Source organism: Neodiprion lecontei, chromosome 3 (genome assembly GCF_021901455.1).
Source record: "Neodiprion lecontei isolate iyNeoLeco1 chromosome 3, iyNeoLeco1.1, whole genome shotgun sequence".
NCBI classification, from domain to species: Eukaryota; Metazoa; Arthropoda; class Insecta; order Hymenoptera; family Diprionidae; genus Neodiprion; species Neodiprion lecontei.
The window spans coordinates 33,066,221-33,086,201 of NC_060262.1; the positions used below are offsets into that span (position 1 = coordinate 33,066,221).

The 19,981-nt window shown below is 39.8% G+C and overlaps 3 protein-coding genes and 1 long non-coding RNA gene across 7 annotated transcripts; 3 read left to right on the plus strand and 1 right to left on the minus strand.

The window, feature by feature from the left end:
- Nucleotides 1–81: 81 nt before the first annotated feature.
- On the plus strand, nucleotides 82–3,856 carry LOC107226559 (nicotinamidase). 3 transcript variants are annotated; one of them, XM_046735499.1, is made up of 4 exons: nucleotides 82–1,560; nucleotides 1,922–2,224; nucleotides 2,858–3,102; nucleotides 3,179–3,856. In XM_046735499.1, exons 2-4 carry the CDS (start codon nucleotides 1,931–1,933, stop codon nucleotides 3,744–3,746), a joined length of 1,107 nt encoding a protein of 368 aa, XP_046591455.1. In that variant the 5' UTR covers nucleotides 82–1,560; nucleotides 1,922–1,930; the 3' UTR covers nucleotides 3,747–3,856. The 3 variants fall into 3 exon arrangements, with proteins under 3 accessions (XP_046591455.1, XP_015522898.2, XP_046591456.1); XM_015667412.2 differs by lacking the exon at nucleotides 82–1,560 and having other exon boundaries at nucleotides 1,769–2,224; XM_046735500.1 differs by lacking the exon at nucleotides 82–1,560 and having other exon boundaries at nucleotides 2,197–2,235.
- A 1,001-nt stretch (nucleotides 3,857–4,857) lies between these two features.
- Nucleotides 4,858–9,276, plus strand: LOC107226676 (integrator complex subunit 4). Its single transcript, XM_015667571.2, has 7 exons — nucleotides 4,858–5,202; nucleotides 5,390–5,817; nucleotides 5,931–6,257; nucleotides 6,382–6,643; nucleotides 6,706–7,168; nucleotides 7,355–7,844; nucleotides 7,971–9,276. Exons 1-7 carry the CDS (start codon nucleotides 5,152–5,154, stop codon nucleotides 8,707–8,709), a joined length of 2,760 nt encoding a protein of 919 aa, XP_015523057.1. The 5' UTR covers nucleotides 4,858–5,151; the 3' UTR covers nucleotides 8,710–9,276.
- LOC107226516 (nuclear pore complex protein Nup214) lies at nucleotides 8,881–14,560 on the minus strand. Of its 2 annotated transcripts, none has more exons than XM_046735493.1 (5): nucleotides 14,399–14,560; nucleotides 13,690–13,983; nucleotides 9,620–13,565; nucleotides 9,332–9,530; nucleotides 8,881–9,017 (listed from the first exon to the last, which is right to left on the minus strand). In XM_046735493.1, exons 1-5 carry the CDS (start codon nucleotides 14,558–14,560, stop codon nucleotides 8,990–8,992), a joined length of 4,629 nt encoding a protein of 1,542 aa, XP_046591449.1. In that variant the 3' UTR covers nucleotides 8,881–8,989. The 2 variants fall into 2 exon arrangements, with proteins under 2 accessions (XP_046591449.1, XP_015522844.2); XM_015667358.2 differs by having other exon boundaries at nucleotides 14,295–14,493.
- LOC124293664 lies at nucleotides 14,557–19,266 on the plus strand. Its single transcript, XR_006903551.1, has 4 exons — nucleotides 14,557–14,683; nucleotides 17,794–17,973; nucleotides 18,207–18,261; nucleotides 18,526–19,266. It is a non-coding gene; the product is annotated as an uncharacterized LOC124293664 (long non-coding RNA).
- The last annotated feature ends 715 nt before the right edge of the window (nucleotides 19,267–19,981 follow it).

Sequence of the window (19,981 nt, forward strand, 5' to 3'; positions counted from 1 at the left end):
AAATTCAATGTAAATAACCAACTACAGTTTGGGTCCTTCGAAGCAAATGTAGTTGGCAGTTCAATTGAAACAACATTAAACTTCTGGGTTGCTCGACTTAGAATCCTCAGACTGATAGAATAAATCTAGCTATCCTGTGTATTCTTCATTTCAGACTTCAAAATGAATCCTCATTGTAACATAACTAATGCAGCTAATAAATCAGAAATATTATGTATAATTGTTCGGTGTATAGATTAACAAATAGGGTTCACTTTCATCATTGTTGTAATTGTTTCAATTTACAAAAAATACTTCATGTACAGCATAATGATTTGAGATTTACCTGGCTGAGGGATGATGGACAATAGATACGATCAAGCACGAAAAGAGGTGTTTTCATTATTCATTATATCTAGTCACATCAATATTAGCTTTCAATGTCAAGAGCAATGAAATTCAGCATAGGAATAACATCAGATTTATACTAACGATTTGTATTAATTAGCTCGTTTAGCATTTGGTGTTAAAGTTCAAATCATTCAATGATTAATGCATATTTGTAACTGTATAAAGTCTCGAAAGTAGTTATGTATCTCTCTTACGAAAAAAGTTAATTTGCTGTAAACTCCTTTAGAAGTTTCACCGAATTCTGTGGAACTATATTTCTGTTCTTTAGTTTACTGTTATATAAATAAGTATATTAACAGGTAATGTAAGTAATTATCTTAAGCGCGATGAAATTATGTTTTCACATTAATTTGATACCAATGTACGGAACAGAGAATTGCAATACATAAGAAAATGAAGAAATGATAAAAAAAATATGATCGATATAAATTGGCTCGCTATTTTGCATAAAAAATCGAACAGAATAAATATATTATATCTATAAAAATGCGGAAACAAAATAAAGAAAGTGCATACATTGTAAATGATGCTATTATTTAGAAACGATCTCTGTATACACTCTATACATATGCATACCTGTATACACGCGAAGTGATCAGATGTGATAATAAAGCTGGACCTTTTGGAATAGTTAAATTTTTCAAATACTTTGCAAGTGATGAAACATATGTCAGTCTTCAAAAATCAGTGGTAATACTAATTTAACGAAATAGTGTCGCGTTTCGTTCACTTGTAACCTACTAATTATTTTTAACAAATTAGTATAACATGTTGCATCAAAAAATGATTCGTAATTAAAAATTAAATCAACATGCAATGAATAGAATATGCAATTAAAAATAGTTCATTCTCTATCTTGATTATAGTTTATTATACAAATACACTGTTACAGTTAAATGTACAAATGTTTGCACCAAAACTGATCACTCGATAAGGGTGAGACTGCATTCAGACTCCTATTGCATCTATTAGATAATCATTTGAATTCCGATTGCGGAAGGAGTCACTGCAATAAAAACCAAAGTAATATTATCCGTTCTGTTTCCGCCCGAAATTCAAGTGATATTAAATTGTTTCGGTTGAATAGTATTGTGGTACCTATGCAGCATATTATCGAAACTTATCGGGCATTAATCACGCAGTCAAATCTATCATATCTGATGACACATCGTGAGTACTTGGTGAATTTAATAATATAGCACGTACGGTATGGCATAAATATTTTGTCATAATGTTCAAATCAAAAACTCATTGATATATCGAACATTCGTATTTGTAACAATTTTTCTTTTTCCCAATCGATAATTTAATAGTCCTCAGTAAAAACTCCGTTAGACGCGAATAGAGAAGTATAGAAAATATTTTCTATATGGTTTTTGGCATCATTTTTTTGGGTATCTATCTACGTCTAACGGAATGTTTAGCAGGGGTAATCGAACAACGAATATCTACGGCTATTGTACACAGATAATAATGTGCACGCAAAACACATACTATATAAGAATATCGCTTAATTTGCACCGGCCAATAGGTGTAATGGATGAAAATCGTGCATGGTATGGGGAGTAATGCGGAATCCAAGTCCTCGCAGTATCGATTAAACAAACGACCTGGAAACGAAGAACGCAAGATAAAAGTGATGGACGCGTGTTTTACTGCTTTTGACAAAGATGAGGACGGATTTCTGTCCCTTTCTGAATTCGAGCTTATTTGCCGTGCGCTCTTTCGTAACGATCGAGGGAAGATCTATGGTCTGGAGGAAAATCAATTGAATGAGATCTACGCCGTGTTCGACACGAATGGGGACGGGCTCATCGATAGAGAGGAGTTCGAGGTATGCAATATGTATGTGTTTGTGTGCGCGCGTGCACGATCGCAAGTGATCACGAGCGGAGGACAATTATTTGTTCCCTCTCCGGCCAATTATTCCTTAAACGAGAGGAATTCGAAGAGCACTTATACAGAAAACAACCCCGAACTGCAATACTAATTTTATTTCTTACTGCGCGCTTTCCATGCCATTTGGCTCGTGCTATACTTATATTCATTCGTGACCAATTTGTTAAAAGTTAACATTTGTCTTACGTCCCTGGCAATAGTGTATACGTTAAAATACGTTAACTTTTTCCACAAACAACTCATAACAGCTCAATGGTAAAACGATGTTTTATATTACACCTAAGAAAGAAAGAAGAAACCCGATTTCGATGGCAATCATTTCATATTGAATGTACCGAGCGTTCGAAATACCGTAAAAAGACGTGCACTTGAATTTGGAATGAATTCATTAATTCACTGCAATTTAAAAAAAATTGGTAACTAAATTGGTTTGAACGTATTATAAAAAATAGTATACTTGAATCAATATTCAAGTCTAGTCGTATCAGCATTGGTAATAAATTGAAATGAAACAGTCCTGGGCATTTCCAATTAAATATAGAGAAAACATAATCAATTATTGTTCCAGGTTTGTTGGAATCGCTGGATCAAAGTGTGCACAAGACCTCGAAGCGCATTTTTAATTGTTGATGTTCAGAATGATTTCATATCTGGGTCTCTTAACATCACGAAATGTGCGGCTCAGCAGGACGGTTCCGAAGTGATCGAACCGATCAATCACCTTTTGAAAACGGTACCTTTCGACGCAGTATTTTATTCTCTTGATTGGCATCCCGTGGATCACGTATCTTTCGTCGACAATCTTCATCTACGGTGAGATTTATACTAGCCTTGTTGCAAAGCACATCTTGATCGGGATTTTTCTTTTTTTTTTTTATATATTTCCTAGAGATGTGGACGCATCCAGCAGCGTGTCAAAGGAGGATGCAAAGGTTTATGACACGGTCACGCTAGCTGGTCCACCTCCCCAGAAGCAGAGACTGTGGCCCCGTCATTGCGTCCAAGATTCCTGGGGCGCGGAGCTCCACAAGGACCTAGTGGTCGTGAGTAACGCCGTTAAAATATACAAAGGTACAAATCCTGAAGTGGACTCGTACTCCGTGTTTTGGGACAACAGAAAGCTGACGGAGACGACACTCTTCTCTCAACTGCAAAACAAAGGCGCTACCGACATTTACATATGCGGATTAGCGTACGATGTGTGCGTTGGAGCAACAGCCGTTGATGCTCTGGCAAGCGGTTTCCGTACTATTTTGATTGACGATTGTAGCCGTGGTGTGGATCTTGTTGATATTGAAAAAACAAAATCAACGGTGATCGGTAACAACGGTGTGATTGTCAATTCAAGTCAAGTCAGAGCTATGGTCGAGGGAAGAGACCGCAGACCTGAGCTAGGGTACAAACTAGCTCTTGAAATTAAGCACAGTATACGCTCAGTCAGAAAGAGTAGTCAATGATGTAATGGATAGTCGCTATAACATGATTGAGTAGTTATATTAATTATTATGTGCAGTGTATAATTTAGCATACGTGTATAATAATCCAAATAAATTCAGTATTTAATCTACGTTAAAGTGAATCAATCAAATATATTGTTTCACGCAAGTTAATCGTGCGGCCAATGATGTAGTGTTGCATCTATACTCCTGTGGAGCGCAACCCCGCCAACTGCAATGCGTTGCTGATAACCTACTCGTGCATCTGCGCAGGAGTATTCAAGATGTGAAACGATACAAGTCGTGTAAAATTACTGATGCAACACTCATTCCACGCCTAACCGTAAATCAAAAATTTATCGTTTGAGAATCACCTCCGTTTAAAAAAATTAGCCAACCGGTGACCGGTAGCATCTAATGGCTCAGAGCAGAGCTGACGGGTCGTCATTTGATCGATATGCGCTTGGCGGCTGTCCTGAACCTGTAATTTGCAAACTTTAAATTTCCTTTAAAAGACAAAAAAAAACGTTTCAAATCGCAGATTTTATCGAGGAACACAATCGAAAATTTGAAACCTGTGCCTAGTAAACCAACACGAATTGAGCATGTCAAAAACGGAATTAAAACAAATTAAATGGAATTCAGAAGAATTGGCACATAGGTCTGTTGATTCTATTCAATTTATTTTAATTCGCGGCAATTTCGTTTTTGAGTGATACAATTCATTTCAATTCGTTTTGGTTTACTGGGTGGGACGATAGCTGGGCACTGTGTAGGAATATAAGGTGGTCCAACTGTTCGTCATGCAATGTTCTGTGATTATTTTACCAAAATCCCCTGACTTCCCGTCAGGCGTTTACCGTGACGAAAAGCTAAAATGTAAACAATAATGGCGTCGCTTTGCTCATGCCAGTTTGATCACTTTATTTTTCCTCACGCACCCGTTTATTTGTCAGGTGCAATTCTCGATGCCCCGTTGTTACGATATAATAAAATGGGAAAGTATTGCTGCGTACCCGACTATCAGCACGGGTATTAGCATTCGATAACATCAGTATCGTTGTTTGGTACTCCGAAAGACCATCATTTTTTTTTTTAGAAAGTGTACTTGACAGATTGTATATGACGTCACTTTTGCGTGGATACAAATACAAACTGTTCGGAAAAGTACTTTATATTCTCGCAGTTAGTGGCTTTTCGGCGCATGAGACACCTGGACTCGACTGGTGAACTTTAGCAAAACAATGACAGCATCTAGCGCGAGTCGGACCACCTCTTATTCTCATACCGTGGCATATCGTGGTCACATTATTTGAATCAGCGCCAATCTAGATTCAAGTCTGGATTTCTATTCCAGGGCTTGGATGACGATGATCATAAGATGGTCATATAAAAGTTTACAATTTCTACTGGACTAATAGAAATAATGGCTGCATTAATGAAGAAACGAGTACTGGCGGAATTCAGCCAAAGTCAGGTGGGATCCATAGTACTTCACCTCTTTCAAACTACCTATAACCCTATTTGTACTTTGGAGGTTGGGATTACGCGTACATGCTAATCAAGTGAACATTGAGAACTAAATTAGAAAATACATTCCTGATTATTACGTTTTCTAATTTCTAATCATAACATACATGTTCAAACTCATTTTATTTTTGTAGGTGTTGACCGAACCACCAGTGAAAAAAATTCGCACACTTCGCTGCTCTGCGTCGGTGAGCAATAAGAACAGCTGTGCAAGTGGGGATAGTAGTTCTGCGTTAGCTTACATAGAATTACTTGATAAATGCAAAGCTGGAAATGATGCATTACAGCTGCTTTTGCGAATATCTGATTCTCTCGCACAAGTGCAATCGGAAGATGTTTCATTAGCAGCAAAGCGACTTGTCGAAAGGTTTGCCAATGAACCAGAAGCAGCTGTCCGGGCAAAGATTCTTTGGGTGTTAGCAGAGTTAGGAGGAGTCGCAGAAGATCCAGCAGACAAAGCTGACATCGTGGAAGAAACAGCAAATTTATTAAAAAATGAAGAATCTCACAGAGTCAAAAGTCAAGGCTTGGCTACTTTGTTAAAATTGGGGAATTTTCACAGGTACTTAATCATAAATGAAACTGCGATTGCGATCAATACTTAAAAATGGGATTTCCTATCTAAATTAAATTTATCAAATGCTTTAACATTCTAACGTCTTTATTATTGTCTAGGAGTGTGGCACTACAAGCAGCTCGCGATCACTTACCAGACACGTGGCATGGCGTACAGACACGGTGCCTATCTATAATTGGACGATTTCTGACTGCTAATACTTCAGATGAGATGTTGAAATTTGTCGGAAACTATGCTCATTCGCAAGATCCCCGAGTCAGAGCCCAAGCGTTCGAGACTATGGCAGAATTACATTCGCGAAGGGGATGTCGCTTACCAGCTAGTCTATTTTCAGGAACATGCGATGCCCTTCGTGACGATTATGAGATTGTACGCCGAGCTGTATTAAAACTAATATGGCTGTTAGGTGTGGAGTATCCTGATAAGTAAGAAATACTGACATTACTTCTTAACTAATCGTCCGACATGCAACCACATGATTATACAAAATTACGAATGAAGCATTTATCAATTTCTTTTCTAATTGAAAACTGTTCCTGTCATTAATAGCATTATAGTAGGAGATGGCGAAGAGTTGAGGATGATAGATTGTGCATTCTCGAAAATCTGTGGTCTGATGGGTGACCTGTCACCTCGAGTGAGAGCTGCGGCAATGTCTTTATTGGGAATGATGAAAGGTGTTTCACGCAGATTTGTGGAGCAAGCATTGGATAAGAAGCAAAAGAGAGGCGGGGATGAAGGGCCAGAAGTTGAAGAAAGGAGTGGTTCTTGTGGGGCATTTATTCATGGACTGGAAGATGAATTCTTGGAAGTAAGTATAAGGTTCCATGTATTAGGTAAATATTCTCTACTTTTGGAAATAATTTTTTATAGGTACGTACAGCTGCTGTTGAAGCCTTGTGCTCTTTGTCTCTCGAGCAACCTAATATCGCGCGCACTTCCCTTGACTTTATGGTGGACATGTTCAATGACGAAATTCAGGATGTGCGATTGAGAGCAATCGAATCATTGCGTAAAATGTCTGCCAGCGTCACTCTTAGGGAAGATCAATTAGAAACTATACTTGGAGCTTTGGAAGATTTCTCTGGGGAAGTAAGAGAAGGGCTTCATGCCACTTTGGCTACAAGTCGATTGGCCACTCGCAACTGTCTTCATATGTGTGTAAATAGATTATTGGATAATCTGGCCCGGTATCCACAAGACAAAGAAAGTATTCGAGCCTGTTTAGCATCTCTAGGAGCTTCTCATCCATATCTTACTCTCCCCCTTGTGCCTCAGCTCCTTGGTCGGCATCCATTCTTTGATACGCCTGAACCTGATGTTGACGAACCTTCTTGTATCCTTTGTTGTACTAATTTTGTGAAAAATTTCTTCCAGGATAAAATTTAAAAATCGATTGTTAATAAGTTTTAGTTAGGACTTCTAGAAACACCTTATTATCTGAAAAATTTCAATGATTCTTCTCAATAAATGAGAAGTGATGTATGCTTTATGATAGAATATCCTTATGTGGTACAAACAGATGCCAGTGTGTTGGTGCTGATATTCAATGCAGCGTTACACTGTCCAAGTATGCCAGCACTTTTTACAGAGCATGCTGCAAAACATTACCATTACCTCAGAGATACTATGCCTCATCTCGTACCTAGGCTAAGACCTACTCCTACACCATTTCCCAGCCTTGGAAAAGATAGCATTGAGGATGATGAAACCAGAGATCGAAGAGGCCGGGAGTTTTTGGAAAGAATGGTCGTTGGAGCGGAAAGAGCAAGGCCATATGGTAGAGTTCACACACAGTTGTTGGAAGTAGCAGGTGTTGAATTAGATCGATTGGCAGAAATGGATTCTGGAATGGAAGGAGCAGCTCGATTCACTGCTCTTTACATACGGTGCCTTCTTCTACTTAGGTCGATTGTTCAAGAGCTTTCATCTCCTCCATCAAGTTCTTCATCAACTATTTCTGGATCAAGCTCAACCAACAATGTTGCTGTGTTACTACAGCATGCCCAAAAGTAAATATTACATTGATATTAGTTGATAAATAATATAGTCATAATAAATTTTGGGATCTTACAATTATTTCATTAGTTTTCACAAATAGAAATGAGCTTTACTGAACAATGTCTAAATATTTTCAGGCTGCAAAGATTGTTCACAGGCTTGGGCGTAGAAGAAATTTCTTTGGCAAATGATATCCATTTGAAAGCACTGGCAGTAGAGTTGATACGTGTAACACGTGGTGCAACCGGAAGTGCGTTACCACTGGCTCGTCACTTCCTTTCAGAGGCCGATGCTCTTCCACCTGATTCTAGAAAATTACCGCCTTTCTCTAGGGCTTTGGTTCTTCAATTACCTTCTCTCGGAGAGGCGAAACCTGGAAGTTTAACTCGCCTCCTGATACCCTTGCTGCTAACACCTCCTGCACAAGGAGAGGAAAGGCTGCCAAGACCATCTACAATGACTCGTGTCTGTCGTGCTATCATCGAAGAGCCGAGAGGAGACGCAGATGCTGCCTTGAAATTTACGGGTGGTTTGCTATTAGGCATTCCTTTGACAGCAAAGATTCTAAATCTTCGAGATCCGGGAATGTTACGTATCAAACTACGCCATCCTGATCAGCAGATACAATTACTACTACCACGACAATCTGATTTACGTTCTCAAACCACTAATCAAAGTGAATACAGACTTAGGACAACTGTACTACTTTCGCATCAAGTGTGGATGGAAGCTTGTAACGTGGAAGTTTCATTATCGCTTCTTGTTCCATCGTCACCTATTTGCACGCATCCTCCACTTGACGATCCATGTGTTATTGACTTGTGCAAGCCTGTCAAAGTTTCTGTTTCTCCCAAGCCAATCAAAAGAGGTATCTAAATGAATATGATATTTTGGACAATCAATAAACATATATGCTTTGCGCATAAAAGCATAATTATTATTTAAAGACCATAACAATAATTTCATAACATCTGACACTAAAATTAATACAAAATCTTATATCTATAGTGATTAAAAATATAGTCTTAACTTTCAACAATGTCGTACAAATATTTTACTACAAGACTTTCATACATGTTATAAAAAGAGACTTATCGGATCGACTTGTATATTGGGATAATCTTGATGAATCTTGATGTGGTCACAGTCGATTTCATTATCTCCAACTCTGGAACGAGCTTCCTCTGGAAAAGTAACCAATTGATTTCAAAACAAGTGAATTTATCAAATCATGTAACGATATTCAGATCATAGTATTCTGGGATTATTGTTTAATTTTGATCCAAGCTAACTATATTCTAAGGTATTTACCCTCAATTATGCCTCAATGCTATCAAATAAGTTTTAAGATATCAGCATTTTACATATTCGAAGTTGAATTGAGCGCGATATTCTTCTTGATACAAATCAGCACACTTGAGTGAATAAAATATGTTAATTTTTCGTATTGATATCTTTCTCAGAAACGCATAAAACATTTTAAGGATAATTTGCTTACCCTGAAAAGGGTGGTGGGGCTGCTGGTTCTTGTTGCTTCTGAGCTAAATTGCCAAAAGTTAATCCTCCTTCCTGAGTGGCAAGATTTTCAAAGGTACTACTTCCACTGCTTTCACCAAATACTTTCTGCATTGAACTGCTGCCGATACTACCGGAGTTAGCTCCTAATGGCGATGGCGTGCCAAACCCACCGAAAGCAGCTGAAACTCAGATATTTTTACTTGAATGGAATTGTTCACTGACAAAATATTTTTGACAAATATTCATCAACTAATTAGCAAATGCTTACTTGTAGGTTGTGTAGCACCTGAAAATGCAGTATTTGCAAATCCGCCGCCAAATATAGGTTTTGATGCTCCAAAAGTGGATCCAAATGCTGGCTTGGCACCAAAAGTTGCTGTTTGGCTAAATGCTGGTGCAGTAGCCGTCAGTGTTGGTGAAGTTGAGCCGATGTTAGTAGTAGGAGTAGGAATTACAGGTGCCCCTCCGAATATTGATTGATTTGACGGTGTAACAGTACCAAAGACTGATGAGGTAGAAGGAGTTGGAGCTGTACCACCAAAAATTGATGCAGTTTGGGGATTAGAAATAGCTCCACCAAACATTGATGGGCTCGTGGAAATTGTGGGACCACTTCCGAAAGCTGGTAGTGGTGTAGAATTAGCTGGAATACCACCAAACGTAAATGATTCAGCATCGGGAGGTCTGCCGAAAACGGAGGGTGTCGAAGAATTAACAGAGTCACCAGCAAATATTGGTGGTTTAATGGGACTGTTATTAGCTTTGCCAAAAATTGATGCCGGTGGACTGGTAGTTCCTCCCAAAGTAGGTGCACTTGAAAATTCAGTAGAATTACCTCCAAATATTGATGGAGTGTCGGAGGTGGTAGAAACATTACCAAAAACTGAAGCTGATGGTAAATTAGCGGAATTTTCAAATCCTGATGTAGCTGTGGATACAGCTGGTGTTTCACCAGAAACAGACTTCAGCGGGTTTGCAGCAGATCCACCAAAAATAGGTGCAGTTAGGCCAGTGGGGCTATTACCAAAAACTGGTAGCTTTAGCGCACCAGGTGTTGCACTTTCGCTGAACGAAGATATTATGTTACTACCCGCTGAGACCCCGCCAAACAGCGAAGACCCAGGAGGATTCCCAAAAATTGGATTTGCTGGCTTATCCTTCAAGATAGTTGAAGTTCCACCAAATATTGATCCAGGTGATGACGTCCCAACAGATCCAAAAAAGCCACCAGCCGCCACTGTTGTTGTTGATGTTACGTTTTTAATCGAAGTATTAGAAGTCTGTAAGTCCAACCCCATGACTGATAGATCCAACGACTGAGCTGTGCTTGATGTTGGGCTGGCTACTGATTTTGAGGCGAATGAAAAAGGCGTATTACTTGCAGGTTTAGTTGCAAATGAAAAACTCGCGATTTGTGACGTTGTTACGTTTACCGAAGTTGTAGTCGTTAATGCTCTTTGTGTGGTGACTGAACTATTTGATGTTTTCAGTGTAATGGGATAAGTCGACGCTTGGCTCGCTGGTGTTTGAACTGTTGACATAAAACTAACACTGGATTGTGGGATGGTTTGTATAGAAGTGGAAACTACTATTGGTGTAGTTGTTGAGGTAGATATTGTTGTAGATGTTGGCTGTGCCTCAGTTTTAGCAATAACAGAATTAAATGGAAGAGTGTCAATTTTTGAAAAAGGTTTATTAATAGCTGTGATTGTAGTTGGCATCAGTGCAGGAGGCAACAATGGCAATACCGATGATCTAGAAGCAGAAGATGTGAATGGAGATACTTCTGATATTGTCACAGATTTCATTCCACTGGGGATGCCAGTTATGGGTTTTTGAGGTGTATGAGGTGTAGGAGGTGTGCCAAATAGTGCAGCAGAAGTTGGCTTGCTTTGTACAGACTGTGCTGTTGATGGGGTTTGCGATGCTACTAATGTAGCAGCTATTCGTGCTTTGCCATCCACTTGTGGTACTTTGATCGACGGAAGAGAAATGGATGCTGTGGACTTATTCTGTGTGCTACTAGGTTTGACTCCAACTTGAGATGTTTTGATTGGTAGAGTGGAAGCAGGTGTTCCGATCAAGGCTGGTGCTTTATTCTGCAAATTAAGGTTTGGCTGAATGCCAACAGATCCAATGTTGGCGACAATTTGATCCAAAGATGCTAAGGGACTTTTTGCAGCTGGGATAGGTGGAGGTGCAGGTAGTGCATCTTCCCGCATCAGTTTTTCTATTAAGACATTCTTACGTCTCTGTACTTCTTTGGGTGGACTTTGCATTGCCAGAGAAGATATTGTTGCCTCCAAGCGATCCTGAATTTCTGAAGGGGTTGCTGCTTTAATTATCTTTATCGTGGTTTGGTTCAACAAATTCCTCAAAGTGCGTTGTTTCTCACAGGTAAAGCTGCAATTTCTCTGTGCAATTGCTTTACATTTGTACTCTATAGCACCACTAGGAGCTTTGTTATTGACGGATGAAGATAGAGACATATCGGCCAAGGATTTATTTAATGAAGAAGTAATATCTCTACGTGTAAGAGTTTTCCACTTCTTAACCTGAGCTTGAATCAAATTTTCCACTTTGGCAATAGATTGTGAATGCTGAAGCATGATTTGATGAACGAAATCAAGCCTCGGTACTTTCATTTTATTTTTTTCTTTATTTACATGCTCGAACCATTCGTAATCTAGGGCTCTTGCAGCTTGCTCCAATTGAGACTGAATATAATAGACAAGATTTTGCAATTCTTTCAGCTTATTATTATTTCCTCGATTTTGGGGATTACTTGAAGCTTTAGAAGAGCATTTAGATTTCGTTTCTTCCAGCCAGGCAAAAGTCTGCAATAACAAAGCTTTTAAGTAATTGATGTCACTTGTCAAACTAGTAGTTGTTTCCTGTAAATCTGTTAGGAAGCGTTGCATATTTTCAGATTTTTCAATAAGTTGCGTACGTTCGCCTGGCGAGCCGATATCTACGGACTGTGTTTCCCTACGACTACTCAGTTCTTTTTCAAAATCATTGCATACCTCCTCGTATGTCAAAACACATACGTTACTGTCTATGCTGACTTTTTCCGTCTCTTTTAGTTCCTTTCTGGGTACTAGTGATGTGTCTACTTTCGATGATACTTCAATTTTCTCAATAGGGGGTTTTGTTACAAACAATTCAGTTTGCGGTTGTGGAATAGAAACTTCTGAGGTCTTCGGAGATACGTTTGTGGTTACAGCTGATGTTGGTCGATCCATGATCGGCTCAATTTGTTTAGGTCGTGGAGTGCTGGTGACTCTGCCATCCAAATTAAATGATATTTCTGTAGGAGCAAGACTTGGGTGTGGTTCACTATACAATGGAAGAGTTTCAGTCGGAGGAGAGCAGACTGGTGGAATTCCTGGCATTAAATTTACCATATGAAAACTGCAGAGTTGCCCGGAAGTTCCAAATATATGAAGTATAGGTACAGGGTGGGGAAGCGTTGAGCCCTCTCCACCCCACGGTAGCTTGTTTACAGATGTTCTATCTACTGCTAGGCCAACAGGAAAGGTTTCATTAGTTCGCACAAGAGGTAGCTGAGCTCTTCCACTGTCAACTAACTGCCATTGCTGCCATGTTGTTCCATTATCTAGTGAGCCAAGAACAGCAATTTCACTACTGGTACTACTAGCAGCAATAATTAATCCCCATTCAGCAATATGTTCAAAATAGTATCGGGGCGGACTGCCCTCTTTTCCTTCAACATCGGGCACGCTATAAGTTATATCTTCATAACAAGTAAAGATGCCCTGAGATTCACCTTTGGGGGCATCTATAATGAGGACATTAATTCGTGAGTCTTGTGGGTCTAAATAGGCAGCGCAAAATTGGTAACTGCTGATCCATAAAAGAGCAATGACACTGCCGATGCTCGGATCAGGACCTGCAATGATTCTGGCTGCCTTTAAATCTGGTTTCAACTGTAGCAAACTTCCATTCTTGCTTCCGACTACTAATTGTTTTCCCTTGGGACTCCAAGCCACACAGAGCACATCTAACTTTTCTAGTTTTTCCAATATTGTCAGAACTGATGAATTTTTGTCAGATGATATATTAAAACTGCCTATAGAGTGATCACTTGTTACTGTACATAACATTCCAGAGATGCAAGGATTCCAACGAAGATCCAAAATATGGACATTATATGAGGACGATAATTTGATCTCTCGTAGGAGCTCCAATTGCTGTAAATATTCACATAGTTGTGAAATAGATAGATTGTTATTACAAGTTCGGACACAACAGTATCCTCAGTTCATATTTTGATTTTGTGGAGTAAATGAAATTATTTCTAGATTTTAAATCTACCTGTTGTACAACTGAAGCAGCATTGTAAATGTAAGCTGTGGGAGAATCAAAAACAACAGCTAAGTACGAGCAATTGCAATTAAATGCAAGGCAAGTAACTTTTGCTGGCATAACAAATTCCTTTCTCCATTCCTTGTCCAGACTGTGGCCACTTTTCAGGACTATGATTTTGTGGTCGCAAGCTGTGTAAATCAATCCACGTTTCCCATCTACTGCAATCAGGCTACAAGCTACAGGGATTGAGCTGAATCCATCTGATATTTTCCAATGTGTGGATTGTTTAAATTGAAATTCCTGCAAAAATGCATCATAACAGTTGTATACGCTACAGTAATAAATGTTAATTACTACACATGTACAATTAAAGTTGATAACTCTGAATTGCCATAATTTCAATGAATAGTTTATAGTGTAGCGTTACAATTAGAGTACACAATGATGGCAACTAATATTACATTTATGTTATCAATTGAAACTTTTGTTTATATTCATTTTATCAATCTAAGTTGAACTGGGAATTAAAAAACCTTGAGGTTATGATTGACGATTGAATTGTAGATTGTTAAATGGATATTTGAAAGACATGTATAGTAGAAAAAGCGTACCAGTACATCCTTAGGCTCCGGTGCCGCCTTCATTTTTTATATTATCATTAAATAAAGTTTTTGATTGTAACGTTATAGCGCCTTTGAGTAAAAATTGGACTAACCATTAACCAATCAATGAGGATGAAAACATCGAAAGTGGGATAGGAAGGGCAGGAGCTAGGTTGGCTGTGGAGCACGGTCTTATAGCGTTTTCCACTGGTTGCACTTGAGTGCGCACTGGCTCGAACAGGGGGCAGTCGTTCCGTGCATACGTCGCCCGGCATCGGGGCAAACCTTCTGAGTGGAACACGCCGTAAAACGTATAAAGGCAGACTGGATCATAATTTCTCCTAAATCAGAAATAATGTGACGTTACTTGACCGACTGCGCGACTGGCAGTTTTTCAAGTAAGTGATAATGAAGCCAATTGAACAAACGCAACGGTAATTTTTTGTTTGTAAATAAATGTCACAAATGTTAAACACGAGCATACAAGGGCAAAAAATATTGACAATTCCGCTGAAAAGATAAAAATTAATAAGCAGCAAGTCAAGTTGTCCCAATCTCCTGAAATATACCTAGCAGTTAACCTCTAGAAGCTGAAAAAATGTGTATCCATACTTCGATATCGGACATGCTGTGGATTACTCCTATGAAATTTAAAATTTTGGGAATCTCTCTATCTTTCGGCTCGAGCAAGCATCATCACTGCTAGACGAAGATGAAATTAGATCTAATAAAAGGGTTGCTGTCACAGCATCTACTTCGACTCTTTCACGATCTGCAGCCATAATTGCACTACTTTGACACAGACTCCCGATTTCAGTGCAATATTTTACGCGCTCAATGCTAAATTCACGCACCCGAGCTGTCAGTGGAACACGCTGGAAATACGAGTCTACCGCTAGCGCGCTCTCAGTTCACACTCAGTGCAACCAGTGGAAAACGCTATTACATACAGGTCTTGCAACGAACGTGGTGGGGGATGATCAGTTCAGGTCCGAAACAAAAGTACAACTTATGGCCACCAAGAGCGGCGCTACGAGTTATTCATAAGCTTATTATTATTATTTGACGGAACCCTAACCTATCTTTTTGATACTCATACACAAATAACCTTACGTTGTTATGTTATGAATAACTGACAGCGCTGCGTAGTGGCCAGTAGTGGCAAAAAAATTTGGACAATAACGCGGCTACCCCCACTACTCAAATTTCAGTTCGTTGCAAAAATCTGTATGTAAGACCGTGCTCTGCAGTCGCTGCAAGCAACGGACGGACCAGAAGCGTTGACTGAAGAATATAAAGACGGATACCCTTGGGTAACTTTTTGTAACCACTTTACGGCGGGCAAGTGGGCCCAGAGTGCGCCCTGAAAGCTTGAGATTGGCGTCCACTGCCAACCGCCTCCAATGACCATCACGACTACTGCCAACCACCCCCAATTACCACCGAGCACGTCCAAGCACCGTCAACCACCTTCGACCACCTGAGACCACCTTCGTCCTCCTCGACCACCTTGTCCCCCGACCACTGCCGCCCCCGCCTCGGCATCCTCATCGTCCACGACCTCTTCGACCACCGTCAATCACCACCAACCACCTCCAAACACCTCCTACCACCTCTACCCACCTCCTACCATCTCCGTTCACCGCCAACCACCACCTAACACCTCCTACCACCTCCTGTCACCTCGTACCGCCCCCTGCCTCCGTCGACCATCTCCGACCACGTTCTACCACCCCCTACCACCCCCTGCCAACGCCTAGCAACTCCTACCAGTTCCAAACACCTCCAACCACGACCGACCACTTCCGACCACCTTCGTCCTCCTCGACCACTTGCTCATACATATATTCCATGGCATTGATATTCATAATTATTCTAAGAACTATTTAGCTGTTTTAGCTAGTCGCAAGTAAAGTATCTACGTTGGGTAGAGAAGCAGAATTGTTTTTCGGAAAGTGTTTGTATGGAAAAAAATTCAGAGTAACTGTAATACATCACGGATGCGCTAATTTCGATCGAGATGAAATGGATGCTCCGTATATGAGACAGTATTTAATGCAGTATCCTGATTTGAAGATCTGAAAAGGTGACTTGTAGCATTTTGTTTCTTTTTTTGTGACAGGGAGAGAAAGAACGAAGCTTTTTCAAACTACGAGTGTATTTTAACACGCATTTGAAACGTACGAGCAAAAATTTTTATCATCCGACTGTCGCAGAACGGCAGCGTTATTAGCTGACCCGTTAACTCAAGAATATATCTTTAGTCAACGGCTGACCATCCTAGGGCCTAGCCGCTTGAGTCTAAAATCGGTAAGAAAGGTAAAGTGCGTATTTCTTGTCTGATATGTAAAACTAAAATCATTATACATCATATCATATCATACATAGTATTGAAGTTCGAAACGAAAGTTTGGATGTCGGATGTTCAGAAAGTGACGTCACCCAAAATATTTTTTCTCTTGTCGTCATCGATCTGTAGTAATCAGCTAGCCAAATTCCTCAGTCTGGAAACAACCGCGCGGTAGAGCGGTCGTCTGAGAATCGCGCTCCGCAGATTTCGAGTACCGGGTTCTCTACCTCCTGGATCCTGCGCTTCGGATCCGCTTCCTGGTGCAACTCGAGTTCCAGGACAAGCGATCCGTAGTTTCTACGCTCCAGGTCCGCTACCTGGTGAAACTTGACTTCCAGGACAAGCGTTCCGTAGTTTATACGCTCCAGGTCCGCTACCTGGTGAAACTCGACTTCCAGGACGAGCGCTCCGTAGTTCTGGCTGTCCAGGTCCTTGACCTGGTGACTTTTGACCTTCCGGAGTAACTTTCAAGTTGACAAGTTTGATAATTAAAAACGTCATGTTTTGTACTATCAAAACAATATGCATGCTTCAGATAACATTTTGAATCGGAAAAAAAGCCGAACGACCAGGATCAAGATATTGATATTGGTGAGTGGTTGGCATAGTATACATAGGAATACATGACGATAACGATGTTCAATTAGAGCTAAAATTGCTATGCGTAGTGTTTCAAATCTGTCAGTATTTAGCTGATAGTTCTGCGGTATTTTTTGACGAAATTTATTGTCATAAAATCACAATACGTTATACTTACGCGCACGTTTAAACGTCATTTGTAGCACATTCACAAAGACAGTGTTCATTCTGTATACTGTGAAACAAATACCAGAATTTTTTGGGCAGTCATCGCAGGTCACAAAAACACAGTCACGAACTTCAAACATCATCTATAATTGAATTGGATCCACATACGGATGTCACATCCAAAATGCCTCTACAAGGATCACACATAATCTTATCAACAAGCAACAACATCAACACCAATCAGTATTTTTTTAAGAAACCTGATGATGGCAAGCGGGGTCCTGCCAAAACGTCGTAATAAAAGCTACATTTCATGAATTGAATCTTGGCATCATTGACTGTTACAACCAACGAAAATTTAATAATATTTTTGACGTGTTCTAATACTGAAAATATTTATTGATATTCAAGGTATCACCCGAGGTGGTTAGCGGTGGTCGTTGGAGGAGGTTGGCGGTGGTTGGCGGTGGTCGGAGGTGGCTAGGGGTGGTTGCGGGTGATCGAGGTGGACGAGGAGGAGGACCAGGAAGCCGAGGAGAACGGGGATTTCGGCATGGCGAGCGAAACACATTTATATATTTGATAGCAATTGTAATTACATTTTTTTTTAAACTTATCATGCTTACAATAAATTGTATTAATTCATTTTTCGCGCAAGCTCAAATTCAGTAGCTATCAATGCGCTAGTAAAATTTCTGAAATTTTCTCTAATTTTCTCATGATCTTCTTGGTCAAACTTGTCAAATGAAAAAAATCATATTTATCCTTATACGATATTTTGGATATGTTCTAATTATTGCTAAAAATATTTATTAAAATTCAAGGTATAACCCGCGGTGGTCGGAGGTGGACGAGGAGGAAGACGAGGATTTGTGCTCGGTGAGTTTAACATTTTTATAATATTTAATGGCAATCGTATTTATATTGTATCTATAATTTTTTGAACTTGTCATGTTTACAATAAAAAATTTCAATTCATTTTTCGCGCAAGCTCAAATTTAGTAGCTATCGATGCGCTAATAAAATTTCTATAATTTTCTATAATTTTCTCATGATCTTCTTGGTGAAGAGTGTCGATCAAAAATTTATATCGATCATTACAGAATAGTTTTAATGTATTCTAATACTCAAAATATTTATTAGTATTCCAGGTATAACCTCAGGTGGTAGGCCGTGATTGAAAGTGTTTGGATGAGGAAAACAGGGCAGAGGACGAAGAGGACGAGGAGGACAAAGGCGAGGAGGAGGACTGGGATGAGAAGGAAGAGGAGAAGGACGAGGTCGACGAGGAGGACGGAGGTAGTGGAAGGTGGTAACGGGTAGTAGGCAGAAGTAGGAGTAGGATTAGGTGTAGGTATAGGAGTAGGAGTAGAAGTAGGAGTGTGAGTAGTAGGAGTTAGAGTAGGTGTAGGAGTTGGAGTAGGAGTAGGAATAGGAGTGAAAGTAGTAGTGCGGGGCGGGTAAGGGGAGGGGAGGGTAGCCTCTACCCTACCCCTACCCGTACTCTACCCTACCCAACCCTACCCGCCTCTACCCTCCTCCTATACTCCTACTTCTACTCCTACTCCTACTTCTACTTCAATCTCACTACTACTTCTACTACGATCTTACTCCAACTCCTGATCCTACTCCTATTCCTACTCCTAATTCTGAATATTAATGTTACGGAATATATGGACTGCGTGTCAAATTGAATCCCATATCAAAACGAACAATTATTTTATTGTCATATTATAGCTGATTATAGTAGATCATCTAGTATGTTTCTTATAAAATTATAAAATTTATAGTATGCATTACGTATTAATCATGAATGAATCATATATATCAATGTTGTACATGGACCGCATATACATTTATACATTTTGGTCTCTGCATCATTATTACATCTGGCCTATTTTTATTCATGATCTATGTATACATTCTTCTCTCGGGTACCTATACTTTAAATAAATCACTGGTTTGCTACGAATTTTGAAAGATATTTATTCTCATCAATGATTTCTTGTATCGCCGACAAGTCGGTAAGTACACTCAGGCCAAGTGCTGGCTTGGGCTGACCATTGCGAAGACTGTGTTACTCGGAAGGCGAATGCAGCCAGCATCATGTCGAAATCGGAAACTCTCTGATGTTCTGCAATAGGTTCTCTACTCTTCCGTTGAAATATCTCACAGAGCAATTTTCGGTGGTCACATCTAAGCCCATGAGGGCAACTGTCTTGATATTGTTCATCCAATGGTAAGGCTGACCCGTTTGCATTTTTGACTAAAATTTTCGCGATATTGAAAAGTGGGGAAATCAATTCTTTCACGCACTATTCCGACGTAATTTTGCGAGAGAAGTGGATTGGGCGCAATTCCAATACGCTGCGATCAACGCATCAAAAGTTACAGCCAATAAACGAGATCCTGTGTTTTCGACATTTTTCAGCAGGCGCTTTTTTGCTCGCCGTTTCTCTCCTGTTAGTCCTACGCTCTTTTCGCTGCGTTTTCTGAGTTCCTGAGGGTCCAATTAGTCAAAAAAGGGTCATTTAAATCGAATCTGAGACCAAAAGTTTTTTGCCCAAAAAAAAAGTAAGGCTAACCCCTTTGTGTTTTT

Bases quoted from the DNA above. Each gene is read 5' to 3' on its own strand.
- LOC107226559 (XM_046735499.1), top strand. From the start codon at position 1,931: ATGAAAATCGTGCATGGTATGGGGAGTAATGCGGAATCCAAGTCCTCG. The intron at 2,225-2,857 runs GTATGCAATATG...TTATTGTTCCAG, and splicing joins TCGATAGAGAGGAGTTCGAG to GTTTGTTGGAATCGCTGGAT. The intron at 3,103-3,178 runs GTGAGATTTATA...TATATTTCCTAG, and splicing joins GTCGACAATCTTCATCTACG to AGATGTGGACGCATCCAGCA.
- LOC107226676 (XM_015667571.2), top strand. From the start codon at position 5,152: ATGGCTGCATTAATGAAGAAACGAGTACTGGCGGAATTCAGCCAAAGT. The intron at 6,644-6,705 runs GTAAGTATAAGG...AATTTTTTATAG, and splicing joins TGGAAGATGAATTCTTGGAA to GTACGTACAGCTGCTGTTGA. The intron at 7,845-7,970 runs GTAAATATTACA...AAATATTTTCAG, and splicing joins TTACTACAGCATGCCCAAAA to GCTGCAAAGATTGTTCACAG.
- LOC107226516 (XM_046735493.1), bottom strand. From the start codon at position 14,560: ATGCCGGGCGACGTATGCACGGAACGACTGCCCCCTGTTCGAGCCAGT. The intron at 9,531-9,619 runs GTAAGCATTTGC...TCTGAGTTTCAG, and splicing joins AGGTGCTACACAACCTACAA to CTGCTTTCGGTGGGTTTGGC. The intron at 9,018-9,331 runs GTAAGCAAATTA...TTACTTTTCCAG, and splicing joins GCCCCACCACCCTTTTCAGG to AGGAAGCTCGTTCCAGAGTT.